The sequence below is a fragment of the Stegostoma tigrinum genome, chromosome 17 (genome assembly GCF_030684315.1).
Source record: "Stegostoma tigrinum isolate sSteTig4 chromosome 17, sSteTig4.hap1, whole genome shotgun sequence".
NCBI lineage: Eukaryota > Metazoa > Chordata > Chondrichthyes > Orectolobiformes > Stegostomatidae > Stegostoma > Stegostoma tigrinum.
The window spans coordinates 30,995,142-31,009,534 of NC_081370.1; the positions used below are offsets into that span (position 1 = coordinate 30,995,142).

A 14,393-nucleotide genomic window follows, 5' to 3' on the forward strand; every position below is an offset into this window, starting at 1 on the left:
AAACACTTACACTTTTGCGACAGCTTGTGGAGTGATGGGGCTTGAAAAGTACCACTAGATTCCTCCTTTAGAGTCGTAACAACAGTTGATGCAGAAAGGAAGTTTCTCTTGACAATGGGGTCTTGACGCGAGGGACACAATTTGAGAATAAGAAGAAAGTGATTTAGAACTAAGATGAGAAATTTCTTCACTGGGAAAATGGTGAATCATTGAAATTTTCTACCTTCGAAGGCGATGGAAGCTCAGTCATTGAGTTTATGCAAAATCAATAGATTTGTACTGTTAAAGATATGAAGAAATATGGTGGTAGTGTAAAACAAAATCAGGTAGATGATCAATCATGATTTAGTTGTATGGCTTGATGAATGAATGAATTACTGCTGCTCCTATTTCCTATCTTCCTACAATACCTGTCATGTTGAAGGATGTCCCAAAGCACTTTCAGCAACTTAGGTATGTTTCAGTTTTACTATTATAATGATAACAACTCTAAACAGCAAGTTCCCAGTAACAACAATATGATAATTTCTTTTAGATTCCCTACAGTGTGGAAACAGGCCCTTTGGCCCAACAAGTCCACACCGCCCATTGCAGCATCCCACCCGGACCCATCCCCCTATAACCCACACACACCCCTGAACACTACGGGGAATTTAGCATGGCCAAACCACCTAGCCTGCACATCTTTGGGCTGTGGGAGGAAACCGGAACACACGGGGAGAATGTGTACTTCATCAGAAGTAAAGATGTTCATTGAGGGATAAATATTTGCAATGTGTCTGTTTACTTTTTAAGTCTCATCAATGGATCAAATCCTGAAAGGGCAAGTAGGATGTTAGTTTAACATGTCATTCAAAAGATGGTTCCTCCAATCATGTAATATTCTTTCAGTACTAAACAGGATGTCAGACTAGATTTTGCATCAGGACTCCAGAGTAGGATTTGAATCTGCAACAGTTTGCCTCATAGTCACGACTTCTAGAATCATAGAGTTATACAGGATCAAAATAGATCGTTTGGTCCAATTCATCCTTGCTGAACAGATCCTAAACTGATCTTGTCCCATTTGCCAACATTTGGCCATATGCCTCTAAATACTTCTTATTCATATACCCATTCAGATGCCTTTTAAATGCTGTAATTGTACCCGCCTCCACCACTTCCTCTGGCAGCTCAGTCCATACACGTACCACCTCTATGTGAAAAGTTACCTGTCAGGTCTCTTTTAAATTTTTTTCCCTTTCAAACATATGCCCTCTGGTTTTAGACACCTCTACCATGGCTATTCACCCGATCCAAGTCCATCATGATTTTAGTTAGATTTAGATTAATTTACATGTCACATTCACTAAGTAGATGAATGCAGAAGTGCAGCAAAAAGTGCACAGTCTCCATTCACTGGCAACCACTTGATTACAAAAACCAGAATTAAAAGATTTTAACAGAGCCAAAAGGTAAGCAAGAAAAAAAGTCCACATCTCAACAGTCCCAAGTCCCATTTCCAATAGTGCAAGGAACACTCCAATCACAAGGACACCCAGGAGGCTGACGCCACGTGAAGGGCCCACTCTCGCCACCGACTGCTGTCCCTTCACCTGCCCCGCTCTCGCCGACTGCTGCCCCCTCACCAGCCCCACTCTTGCTGCCTGCTGGCCGGCCCCGCTGTCACTGCCCACTGCCCCCCTCAGTGGCCCGTTCTCACTGTCATAGTTGCAGGAAATAGCCCATGCATCCAGCTCCTGCCATGTGGTTCCAGGTCATGACCTGACTCCTCGGGTAGGTAGTTAAAAGGGCAGGGGATGAAGGGGATAGAATTACTGCAGAGAGGAGAGAGAAGAAGGGAAAAAGAAAGGGAACTGGCAAGCAAAGTGGAGCTGTAAATGCAGTTACTTATCCTGCTGCCATCTTGACTTTTGTAAGGTCACTTCTCAGCCTGTGACGCTCCAAGAAAATAACCCCAGCCTATTCAGCCTCTCTCTGTAGTGCAAATCCCCAATTCTGCCAATGTCATTATAAATGTTTTCAGAACTCTTTCAAGTTTAACAATGTTTTATAGCAGGGAGACAGATCCGAACGCAGTATTTCAAAAGTGGCTGAACTACTGTCCTGTACAGCCGCAACATGATCTCCCTACTCCTACACCCAATGCAATAACCATTGAAGGAAAGCATGCCAAACACCTCCTTCATCACTCTGTTTAACTGTGACTTCACTTTCAAGAAACTATGCACCCGTACCCCTCAAGTCTCTTTGTTCAGCCACATTCCCCACGGTCCTACCAACAACTGTATAAGTCGTGCCTTGATTTGCATTACCAAAACGCAACACCTCCCATTTATCTAAATTAAACTCCATCTGCAGTCCTCAGCCCATTGGCCCATCTGATCAAGGTCCCGTTGTACTCTGAGATAACCTTCTTCACTGTCCACGACACCTCCAGTTTTGGTGTCATTTGCAAACTTACTAACCACACCACCTCCATTCACATCAAAACCATTTATCAAACCACCACTAACGCTAAAGAAAAAGTAACTTTTGTAATATTTTTATAGTTTTCAGCATGACCTGTTGTGGTGTGATAGTTCCTTTATAATTAGCAGGACATTGAATAACAGTAAGTGTGGAAGTTGGTGTTATACATGTCAATGTTAATCAGCCACTTTGATATATACAATTCAAGATTAATAACAATGCAAAAGCCTTAATTTACCAAGAAAGATTGATTATTTCACAACCAGACACTTTAAAGTAGAAAATATAAGTACCAAAATTTAATAATGCATACAGTATTAGAGTATGGAATGGCTTGTAATCTTTGCAATTAACATGTCTTAGCCCTTCACTTACTGCAGGTCCTCACTTCTTTTGCTGTCTTTGCATCCTTCGTTGAGATCTGCAGTATCCTTCCTGCCTATTACTCTTAACCCGACATCTTTACTCCCATTTACTCCAAAACAGACAAGTAGAAAAAAGCTGCAGCATGTGGCAGATGGTGTATTTATTACAGCTTCAGCACAAAGCAGCAACAAGCCTACATAAAATGTTAAGTGGGCTGTAGGTCTTTAGAATCTAAGACCTTGCAGAAGGCATCCAAACTTCAAACAGTGCTACTTTTCTGAGCTTGCAAGAACCTAAGTTCCCTTTGTAACAAAGTTTGGGCAGTATTTGTCTATCATACTCAAGTAAACTTGATATGGAGAGGAGCTCCCTAACTCATAAAATCATCAATGTTAATGCATGACAACGTCTTGTGCCACTATCCTTTGAAGGATCACAAATAAATAATTGGATTCTAATATGGATCCTGCATTGAACTGAAATTTTCTCAAATTAAAGGCTAATATTTGCACAACATGAGTAATTATTTTGTTCTCTTCATGCTGCAAGTCATCCGCATCTTCTGAGCAAGTTAATGAAACTGATCAGTATTCTACAAAAGAAGACTTTAAGAAGTCTATATCCTGTGCTGGTGAGATGAAACTTATTCCTTGTGCAGCTTTGAGGTGACTACTCTCATTCTAATCTGCCAAAGAAACATAGAAAGCAAACAAGGCCAAAGGGCAAAATACTGTGGAGGTGTGTCTCATTTAACTGCTGTATCTACCCAGATAAGGCAATACAAAACACAATTGTTTTGGGGTAATGCATAGTTTAACATAGTTATAAATTGTAAATGGAAAGCCAGGGTGTTTATTACGTCAAACAGATGATCTAGCTGTCATTAGAGGTACCTTGCAATGGACAACCTTACCAGTTACTATCATTAAAATATGCATTGCTTCTTTTCCACAGGAATACAGCCAAATATTTTAAGTTCAACATCTGGATCAATTGTTTAAAAGCGCTGTAAAGGAATAGGTAGGCTGTCAGTGTTTTTCAGCAATAGCTTACTTCAACAAATGCTATTTATGTGAATAATCAAGCTGGTTCCCAAACAATCAAAAAGGTGAAATGGGTAAGTGCAGTGAAAGAAACCATCTGGATCATGATTATGAATATCACATTTTAATTTATATATTATACATTTAATATTTCTCAAAAAGCAAAACTCATTTTCAAAACATGTAAAACAAGTTACACATAAATAGCTAAAATTATGCTGCATCATAGAAATACATTCTCAAAATTTCAACAGGTACATAAGTTTAACTAGTGTGAGTGCCCACTTATGGGACATAGGGATAGTGGAAAGGTAGTGTTGAGGCGTAAGGTAATTCACTTGAATCGGGGAAGAGACTTGTAAAGCCGAAGAGCCTGCTCCTGTCTCTTATGCTCTTATTCTTCACACAAACTGTAATTTTAATCTCCTGTACCTTTATACGACACAGATCCATTTATTTTACCTTTTCCTTCAACCATCTACTCTAATTAAATGTTGCCAAGGTGTCTGCTTCGGTTCCAAGATCAGAAATGCATTTCACAGCTTCATTTTGCATCCTGTTATTAATCTCTTGAACATCACATTTATTTTCCATGCATACGTGCTCCCACAAATTAAATTCTAATACAAAAAGTACATATAATTATGTGAACAATAACAAACTAATGTGGTAGCTATACAAGAACAACAGACCAACAACAGAGTGAAATATTTTTATAAAAATTTTAACTGTAGGAATGTTATATTTACAGTCGAAGATTATGTGGATTACATTTTTTGTTCTCATTTCTTCTACTGAACTATTAACTATCATTGTTAGTAACAGTGCTGCAGTTAATTCTGTAGTCATCCTGTAAATAACTACTACTTAACAAAAGATAACAGTGTTCTCAACAAACACTTGCTGGAGGATGATTGTGGATAGGAGTATATTGCTTTTCTAACTATGATTCATTTCTGTTTAATTGGGAGTGTTCTTTTTCAAGCAAGGTCAATAAGCTTTCATGCAGTCTTCTGTAAGATAAACTTTAATTGACTGCCCACTTTGTTTGAACTGCCAAAATCCATTTCCCCTGCCAGAGGAGCCTATCAGCTCTTAAATGGTTAATATTCCAGGGAAGGACAATGAAAACACTTCAAAGATGCTAAGAATCATGGTGATGTTGAGCTTAATGACGGGAAGGAGCTTGCTCCTAATTGTTCAGAATGGTGTCTTGCTTTGAGTCCTAATGCCTTAGCGAGGAAGCAAAGTCAAGTTAGAGAAGAAAGGAAGATAATCTTGCACTCTTGATCCATCTACCTCCTGACACATCCAATCCCATCTGTCCAAGATCTACAGGTTGAGAATTAGCCTGAATATTTGCAGACAGACCCATGGCAGAAACTCACAACCCTGAATAGAAGGCATTCAAGAATAAAGTGGCACTGGCATACAAATCATATCCACTCTCCTGAGTTAATAAAGAAAAACATTTCTTTATAGAAAGGAAGGATACCTGGTTATTAAAGACGAGTTGAATATTATGTGGTAGTTTATTATAGAACAATGCTGGCAGAGGCTTAGCAGCTGATCACCACCATTTAAGTCAATATAGAGATTTGAGAAAAACATGCAATTTACCAAAAACTAAAAATATCTGGGTGCAAGGCAGTTTGCTTGCATGAATTATCTGTTTCATGTTCTCCATGTTACAACTGTATTTGAAAACAAGGATGCCGTTACTGGAATTAATCACCTAGTTTAAAGATATGAATTTTGCAGGTCTAAAGCAGAGAAGTATGAAGTGATGCAGTTTAGAAAGAAAAGTAAAGAGAATAATGTATGCAAAAAAGTGTAATTTAAAATAAGATGCAAAAACAGCTGGCAGTTTTTGAAGATGGAACGATAAATTAGAATAGATAATATACAAAACAATTCAGCACATCATGCTCTTTGAAAAGTTTATAACCAGTTGATGAGGCTGTTAAAATTATGGGATATTTGATTTTATGGAGATATGGAATAAAACAGTAAGGAAGTGATGCTGAAACCTGAGAAATTATTGGTGAGGCCTCATTTGGATTTTTGTGTCCAATTCCATGCCCCATTTTTGATCGTTTATATCATGCCTGAGAAAAGGTAAAAAGGCTATTTACTAGAATTATAGCATGGATAACAGACTTCAGTTCCATGAAGACACTATGGAAGATGGGATTCATCAGACATAAATGATTGTTGAGGGGGAGGGGTTTTGATGGGAAAAATGAGAAGTGTTCTGCCAGCAAGACTGGTAACCAGAGATTTAAGATAATTGGTGAAACAGATGAGCGATGAGAAAATGTTTTCAGACAGCAAGTAGTAAGATCTGGAATGTACTGCCTGAGAAGGTGGTAGGAGCAGATTCATTAGGAATTTTCAAAATATGTGTACCATAAATAGGATGTTAGTAGGACTACAGGGAAAGAGTAGAGGCATGGAATAAAATGGATAGTGATTTTAAAGTGGTGATCCAGATGCTACCTGCCTTATGATCTTCTTTTGCACTGTGTGATTCTAACTTTTTTGGGCACTTTACACTACCTTCATTCAAGATAGCTTCGATCACAAGATTAAAGTATAGATTTAGACAAATGAAAGAGAATTCATTACACCAAACATTTTGAACTCTAGATTGCTCTTTCTTTTATTTTAATTGGAGGTAACGCTCCCTTTACTTCACCGTCTTTCAGCTGAGATAAGATATGGATAAGGCTGCAATGTCATTCCCATTTTAGGTTTCAGATTTGGAATAGTTCCTGGTGGAAAATGAAGATGAAATCTTTGTAATAACATGGTAAAAAACAGAAATAGCTCCATTCTTGCAAGCTTTTCTCCAAGACAATTCCTTCGTCCTACAAAAAATAGAATTGTTAACTAGTTACTCAATTTCATGAAAAAGAAAACTGTATAATTGTTTAATACCTCTTCTTCCTGCCCAAAGCATTGAATATTATCAGTTCCAGATTCCCCAGTCCAAAGCTATTACCAAAGCAACAAAAAATTGTACACTACGCCAGAGATACGTCTTGTAAAAATAACAGAAAAGCTGACAGTGCTCGTTGTTCATTATGTGCAAATTAGACATCAGCTTCTGAAGTTGCACAATATATATGCAAATCCAGAAGTTCCTGTCTGTAAGTGCATCTTAAAAAGGTGCATGAGATGAGTAGAAATGAAATTTCTGCACTTATATTGTACACAAAATTTGCCACAAAAGATGAGGTCAACCCATTCCAGTCTAAGTATCCTTTCACTGGTATGATAAATCCTAATTATTGCCAAAAATCTACAGCACTGAAAGCTTTTACAAGCATGAATTCATAATCTTGCAGGTTTTAGTTATTGTTAGTGATTATTAAAAAAAATCTTGTGACTTCAGTCTCAAATTAACATTTGTCTCCCTATATTTATTCCACTTTCTGATATTGAATTTTTGACACTGAATTCATTATTCTAACTTACATTGCTTGATTCAAATATGCATTGCTCATTAACAATTCTTCAATCTGGCTGATTTGGTTATGGAGATGTACGGTTGTTTGGTCTGTTCCTAAACATTTCAGAGACCCAAGGATGGTGTAATACTGGTTGGAAGTCCTGTTAATAGCAATTGGCCATTAAAAAATCCCATCTAATGGGAAAATACAAATCTAACAGCTCCTTGTCCAAGTGTTTATAAATTCCATGTTTAGACATATTCATCTTGGATTTAGGATTTTAGAATGAAATGCGAATATCCAAATCTGGGAATTCAACAGCACTGAGGGCTTTTTATTGTTTCACTTGGCTTTTAAAGTCTCTCATTCTAAAAGAGACATGATTTCACAAAAATGAGTAATGCTCCAGTAATCATGCAAATATATTTTGTTTTCTTTTAATCTGTTCACAGAACATGAGCATTATTGTTCAAACAGCATTTATTGCCCATTGTGAATTGATTTGTAAAAGGGGCCGAGTTGCCTTCTTAAACTGTTGCAACACTTGATGTGCAGGAACACTGTTGTTAGGATGGGAGTTTCAGAATTGTGACGCAGAGGCAGTAAAGGAATGGTATATAGTTCTATTTCTAATAGATTACATAATCTCTGATTGCGAGCTGCTTCAAAAGTAAGGCAGGCTTCTTACAGTCCTCACTGGAAATCTTCATTGATCTACCCTGCTACTCAATAGATAGGTTCCAAAAACAGGAACTTTTGATGATTTTTATCTTAGTTGCAGTTGTACCCCAGTTAATTCTGAACGGAGATATTTTCGTCTATGGGTGCTTCTTTATCTATTAAGCCATTTGCAGAGTTCCCTTAAAGCGCATTAAAAATTTGTTTTTCCAAATTTAATTCTGTAAGGCCCTTTCCATGACAATTGCAGTGTTAGTGCAATACCACTACGAAAGCAGCATTGTACTTTTGAAAGCATTCCATAAAGTATTTAACTTTTTTTTATATTCATCAGTGGGACTTCTGAATGGCACTGAATATTGTGCAATCATTGGTGAACATCACCACTCCCAACCTTTTGATGGAGGGAAGGTCATTGATGAAGCAGTTGAAGATGTTTGGGCTAAGGATACTGACCTGATACTCTATCCCTGTAACCCTGCATTTCCCATGGCCAATCCACCTAGCCTGTAGATCTTTGAACTGTAGGAAGAAACTGGAGCACCTGGAGGAAACCCACACAGGCACGAGGAGAATGTGCAAACTCCACACAAACAGTTGCCCAAGGATAAAATTGAACCTGGCTCCCTGGTGCTGTGAGACAGTAGTGCTAACTATTGAGCCACCATGCCACTCCCATCATTCACGACTGTTTACGGCAGGACTGAAGCTTAGATCTGATCCATGGATTGTTGTGGGATTGCTTAGCTCTATCACTTTCACTAATCAAAAAGGTTTTGGAACTGTTAGGCAAAGGAAAATTTTCTAATTCATTCATCAGTTTTGTATCCAAATGCAGCATGTTTGCATGCAGCTTATTACTTACCGATAGAAAATGGAACAAATGCTTCCTTCCTCACAAATTGTTTGTTGCCGTCCAGAAACCTTTCAGGGCAAAATACGTCAGGAGCACTCCAATATTTCTCATCAAAGTGTACAGAGTAAAGATTTGTTATAACCGTAGTTCCCTTTGGAATGGAATAACCTCGTACTACTGTATTCTTGGCAGTTGCATGAAAAATACCAAGTGGAGCTATATTGCAAAATCGAAGAACTTCATGTAGAACTGCCTCTGTGTATGGCATCCGTGGCTTGTGTTCCAGAGAAGGTATTTGATTTTTTCCCATTACACTGTCAATTTCTTGATGTACCTTTTCTGAAAAGGGCAGAAATAACACTCAATGATATCTTTCTTTCATTTCAGGAAGTACACTTATCATGAGAGCACTTTAGAAGTATTATACAAATTACTGTGGTTAAGTGGGAATTTATAAGAAAATACTAAGCTGATTAAGGTGTTCAACTAATAAAATCTTGAAGGTTCAACCCTGAAGTTTACCCATCATTTAAAAACTACAGTCCAACTCACCCATTATTTTATATAACTGTAAATAAATGAACTTTAAATATCGGTACAAAGTTTTGTTTTTAAATTCTATTGGAAAAGGATCAAAATGATGTGGGATCTCAGGAATTCACCACTGATCACATGAATAAATATATTGCTGCACTTACAGTAATTTACAATGAGTTTTTTAAAAATTCATCAGCAAAAATAAACTTGTGTTGGGAAATTTGCTTTGAGTCATAACAAGACATCTGCACTGATCTGTTTTAGTTGAACTGCATGACAAGATTTATTAGAAAAAACGAATGTACATTGTCAATGAATGCAAGTGATATTTAATCATTTCAAATTATGTTTGATGAAAGCTTTACCACAAGGGCCCAAGTGAGAATGAAGCTGTTTGAATTTCACAATAAGAATGGTAAATTAAATATTCCATCCACTCAATTTCTGTGAAATAGCAGTCCAATTCTATTGCTGTTTACTCACCTTGAATATTTGGATACAGTGCCATGTACAAGATGGCCCATCTAAGTGCATTAGTTGTAGTCTCAGTTCCAGCTATAATAAGTTCCCCAACTGTAAAAATTAAGTTTTCCGTTGTTAAGGAAGATTCAGGATCATTCATGTTATTTTCCAGTTCATCCAAATATGAATCAATCAGATGCCGAGGTTTCTGCGATGTTCTGTTTTGTGAAAACCGCTGTATAATCTCTTGCAAAAAGTCATACACCTCTGCCGCATTTTTAAATAAGCGTTTATGTTTTCCAAAAGGCAGGATCCCAATCCAAGGGAAAGCATTGTACAAAAACACCCATACACTGGCTGCCAGCTCAATATTTTCACTAAATATTTCAATCATGTGCTGATACTCTTTATCATCATACGTGAAACGCTCTCCAAAAATAATTAGGTTTGTGATGTTGGAAACTGCGTTAGTTACAAGCCATTTGGCTTCAAAAGGCTTTCCTTTGTATGTGTCAATAGCATCTAAAAAAAACATACATTCTTCAGAAATTTTGTTTTCGAAGTCCTTTTGACCTGGTCCAAAACAACGAAAACAGTTGACAGCAATCTTACGATGATCAGTCCAGCCACGACCATATTTGGAGTTCAACAGCCCTAGGAGCAGATATTTTTATTTTAAAAAATTACAATACCATAGTCATATCAGTGTCATCATGTTAACTAACAAAAGTTATTAAGTTAGAATTGGTCTCACAAATGACAAAATTGATCATCGTGGACCATTTCTTTTTGAATTAACAATCCCACTGGTCGGACACATCCACCAGATAGTAGGACAATGATATACAGGTAGGAGAAGGCGGCCCTCGGAGCCCTTACTATTGACTCTAAAATGGTTTCATGGCTTCAGGTTAGACATTAGCAAGGATCTATGCTGCTGTTTATCATGTACTATCTCCTCAACTGATGCAACAGTATTCCTTCATGTTGGATTTAATTGGAATAAGTATGAAGGATTGCAAGGGCCAACAGTGTTCTCTAGCTGAGGGGCTTAAATGTCCATCACTCAAAGATGTTTCATAGCACCACCACTCACCCATTTGGCTGCGTCCTAGAGAACATATTTGTCACGGTGATCTTGCCAAAGGAGGTGAGAATACCATTGAGTAAAAGACATAATGATCTTGTCCTCATCCATCTACCAATCACAGCTGCATCTGTCCATTACTACATTAATAGGAGTACTTGTGGAGACAAATTTTCATTTTCACATTGAGACATCCTCTATTGTATTGTGTGGTACTATCAGTACGTAAATGGAATTAATCCAGAAAAGATCAGGCAAGTCAGAACTGGCCATCTACAAACCACTGTAGGGCAGCAACAGCGGAAGAATTTTATTATGGTCAGCATACACATCACTGGTATTACCATAAAGCAAGGGAATCAACCCTCATTCACTGAGAATATATGGCAGCATGTCAGGAGTAGCACCAGACACATCTAAAAATGAAGTACCAATCTGGAGAAACTATAACGTAAGACTAGATGCATGCTGAACAGCAGAAGGAGCATGCCTCAGAGCTACACTGTTCCACAAAATAAAAACCAAAAGAACTGAAGAACACCAGACACAAAAAGTTAACGCTGATTTTTTTCTTCACAGAAGCTGCCAAACCTGCTGAGCTTTTCCAGCAACTTCTGTTTTTGTTCCTAAACTATTCCACAAGCTGTGGTTCAGATCAAAGCTTAGGAGTTCTGCCATATCCCAGTCATGAATAGTAATGAACAACAAAAAAGCAATAGGAACAGGCTCCACAAACATCCCATGCTCAAGAATCAAATAAACTAGCAAAAGATAAATCTGAAACATTTACGATCCTATGCAGCTAGTAGTCTTGAGCAAATGATCAACCTTAGTCTCTTTCCTGTTGTATGAGGAAATTTGGACCTGAAAGTGTGAACCAACATTATGAGAGATGTTCTGCCAATCAGGATATAAAAGGTCCATTCTTTTGAGGAGCTCTTCAGCATTGTTTGAGGTCTGTGATTGTAACCAATGCAGTGTGAGATTGTTTCAGTAGCTGTAATGTGAACTTACTTTTAACTTCAGGCTCATATCTCACAAGAGACCACCATGTACAACAGATGTTATTTTCCAAGCTGATAAGTAACATATAATAAACCTATTTATCATTTCTCAAGATTGAGGATATCTTCTGCTGAAGACATTGTGTGGGCATCATTCCCCACATGCTATCCATATTGTGGGCTAATACCAGTAAGGACGATTGGTGACAGTGACTCTATCCAAGAAACCCAGGTAGTTTTGGAAGAACCAATAGACACACAATGGCAATGGTGATAGTTGCAGCCACCTGAAGATTTCATTTAGCTGAAATATGTCAGATGGTAGCAGTGGCAGACACCATGGTTGCATAAAATGTGCTAGCAACGGCGATAGACGGAAGTAATCTTCAGTACTACAAAAACACAACTATCCAAGGAAGAGGAAAGAAGAAAAATATCTGAGAATGTATCTTTCAATATTCAGCAGCGTAATAGCTCACAGGGCCCATCAGTCGAAAGATGTGAAGGTTAGATGGATTGGCTATATTAAATTGTCCATAGTGTCCAGGGATGTGCAGGCTAGATGGGTTAGCCAAGGGAAATGCAGAGTTACAGGGATAGGGTAGGGTGGTGGGTCTGGGTAAGATGCTCTGCTAAGGATTGGTGTGGATTTGATGGGCTGAATGGCCTGTTTCCACATGGTAGGGATTCTATAAGTTAATTAGCTTCTGCCAAAACAGCAGCCAGCATTAATAATGCTGTATGAGCCATCACAGCATCAAGTCTGCCTGTAAAATCGCAAATCAATTAGAATCATTGAAAAATGTTGAAAAAGCCTTGTGATAACAAAGCAGAATTTCAGTGACAGTGGTCAATATCAGACAACATTTATGAGTTAAGTTCCTTAAAGGAAGGGTGAAATATTTTACTTTTAAAAAGAAAATTCTTGACTGAGAGGCTGAAAGGAGGATGAACATGCTATATGAAGCAAACAAGTATTGCTATAATAATTCTTTGTTTAAAAAGGAACTTTATTGTAAAAATTTGCACAACAGCAGTTTAATTTGAGCAATCTCATGGAAAATTGAAGGCTTTATTCAAATTTGACTTGGAGGCAAAAACCAATTTGTTTCATTGTTTGACTGAAAATATTTATTTAAGAAGTTGTCAGCATGATGCAATTTTAATTTTTGTGACATGGGGAAAAAGGTCTTTCAGAAGAATGAGAAAGGCGTGAATCTGTCATCGTGCTAGAAATCACAGCAAAGGACAGGGAAACAGCTGAAGAAAACAGATTTCCCTCCATTTGTACAAAAAGTTAGAATACCATATTTCTTCATCTAAAGGCACTTCGATGCTTGAAAATTTTTTTTACAGCAAAAGTAGGACAATTCTGAAATATATAGAACTTCTTTAGCTCTATTTCTCAAAAACTAAGGTGGATGAGCTTGAGGCTCAGTTGGAAATTGGCAAGTACGATGTTGTGGGGATAACTGAGACGTGGCTTCAAGTGGACAGGGCCTGGGAAATGAATATTCAAGGCTATTCGTGCTATCAAAAGGACAGACTGATGAGCGGAGAGGGTGGGGTGGCCCTGTTGGTGAGGAATGATATTCAGTCCCTTGCAAGGGGGGACATAGAATCAGGAGATGTACAGTCAGTATGGATAGAGCTGAGAAATTCTAAGGGTAGAAAGACCATAATGGGAGTTATCTACAGGTGCCCAAACGGTAGTCAGGATGAAGGGTGCAAGTTGAATCAAGAGTTGAAATTGGCCTATCGCAAAGGTATCACTATAGTTGTTATGGGAGATTTCAACATGCGGGTAGACTGGGAGAATCAAGGTGGTAATGGATCGCAAGAAAGGGAGTTTGTGGAGTGCCTCCAAGATGGATTCTTAGAACAGCTTGTACTGGAGCCTACCAGGGAGGAGGCAATTCTGGATCTGGTTGTTGTGCAATGAACCGGGTTTCATCAGGGAACCTCAAATTAAAAGAGTGATTAGGAGGTAGTGACCATAATATGATAAGTTTCAATCTGCAGTTTGAGAGGGAGAAGGGAGAATTGGAAGTGTCAGTATTGCAGTTGAACAAAGGGAAGTATGGAGCTATGAGGGAGGAGCTGGCCAAAGTTCAATGGTACAATACCCTAGCAGGGATGGCAGTGGAACAACAATGGCAGGTATTTCTGGATATAATGCAGAAGGTGCAGGATCAGTTCATTCCAAAGAGGAGGAAAGATCCTAAGGGGAGGCAGTGGCGGCGGTGGCTGAGGAGGGAAGTTAAGGACTGTATAAAGGTAAAAGAGAAGTATAACATAGCAAAGACAAGCAGGAAGCTGGAGGACTGGGAAGCTTTTAAAGAACAACAGAAGATAACTAAAAAGGCAATACGCAGAGAAAAAATGAGGTACGAAGCAAAACTGGCCAAAAATATAAAGGAGGATAGTAAAAGC

The 14,393-nt window shown here is 38.2% G+C and overlaps 1 protein-coding gene across 3 annotated transcripts in view; it reads right to left on the reverse strand.

Annotated features, from left to right (window-relative positions):
* Nucleotides 1–4,136: 4,136 nt before the first annotated feature.
* Nucleotides 4,137–14,393, reverse strand: part of LOC125459337 (vitamin D 25-hydroxylase) — a 33,104-nt gene continuing 22,847 nt past the window's right edge. For all 3 annotated transcript variants that reach the window (XM_048545684.2, XM_048545686.2, XM_059651867.1), the window contains 3 exons: nt 9,891–10,523; nt 8,880–9,209; nt 4,137–6,751 (listed from right to left, as the gene is read on the reverse strand). In XM_048545684.2, coding sequence (XP_048401641.1) covers nt 6,576–6,751; nt 8,880–9,209; nt 9,891–10,523 — 1,139 coding nt within the window. In that variant the 3' untranslated portion in view covers nt 4,137–6,575. The remainder of the gene's footprint in view (nt 6,752–8,879; nt 9,210–9,890; nt 10,524–14,393) is intronic.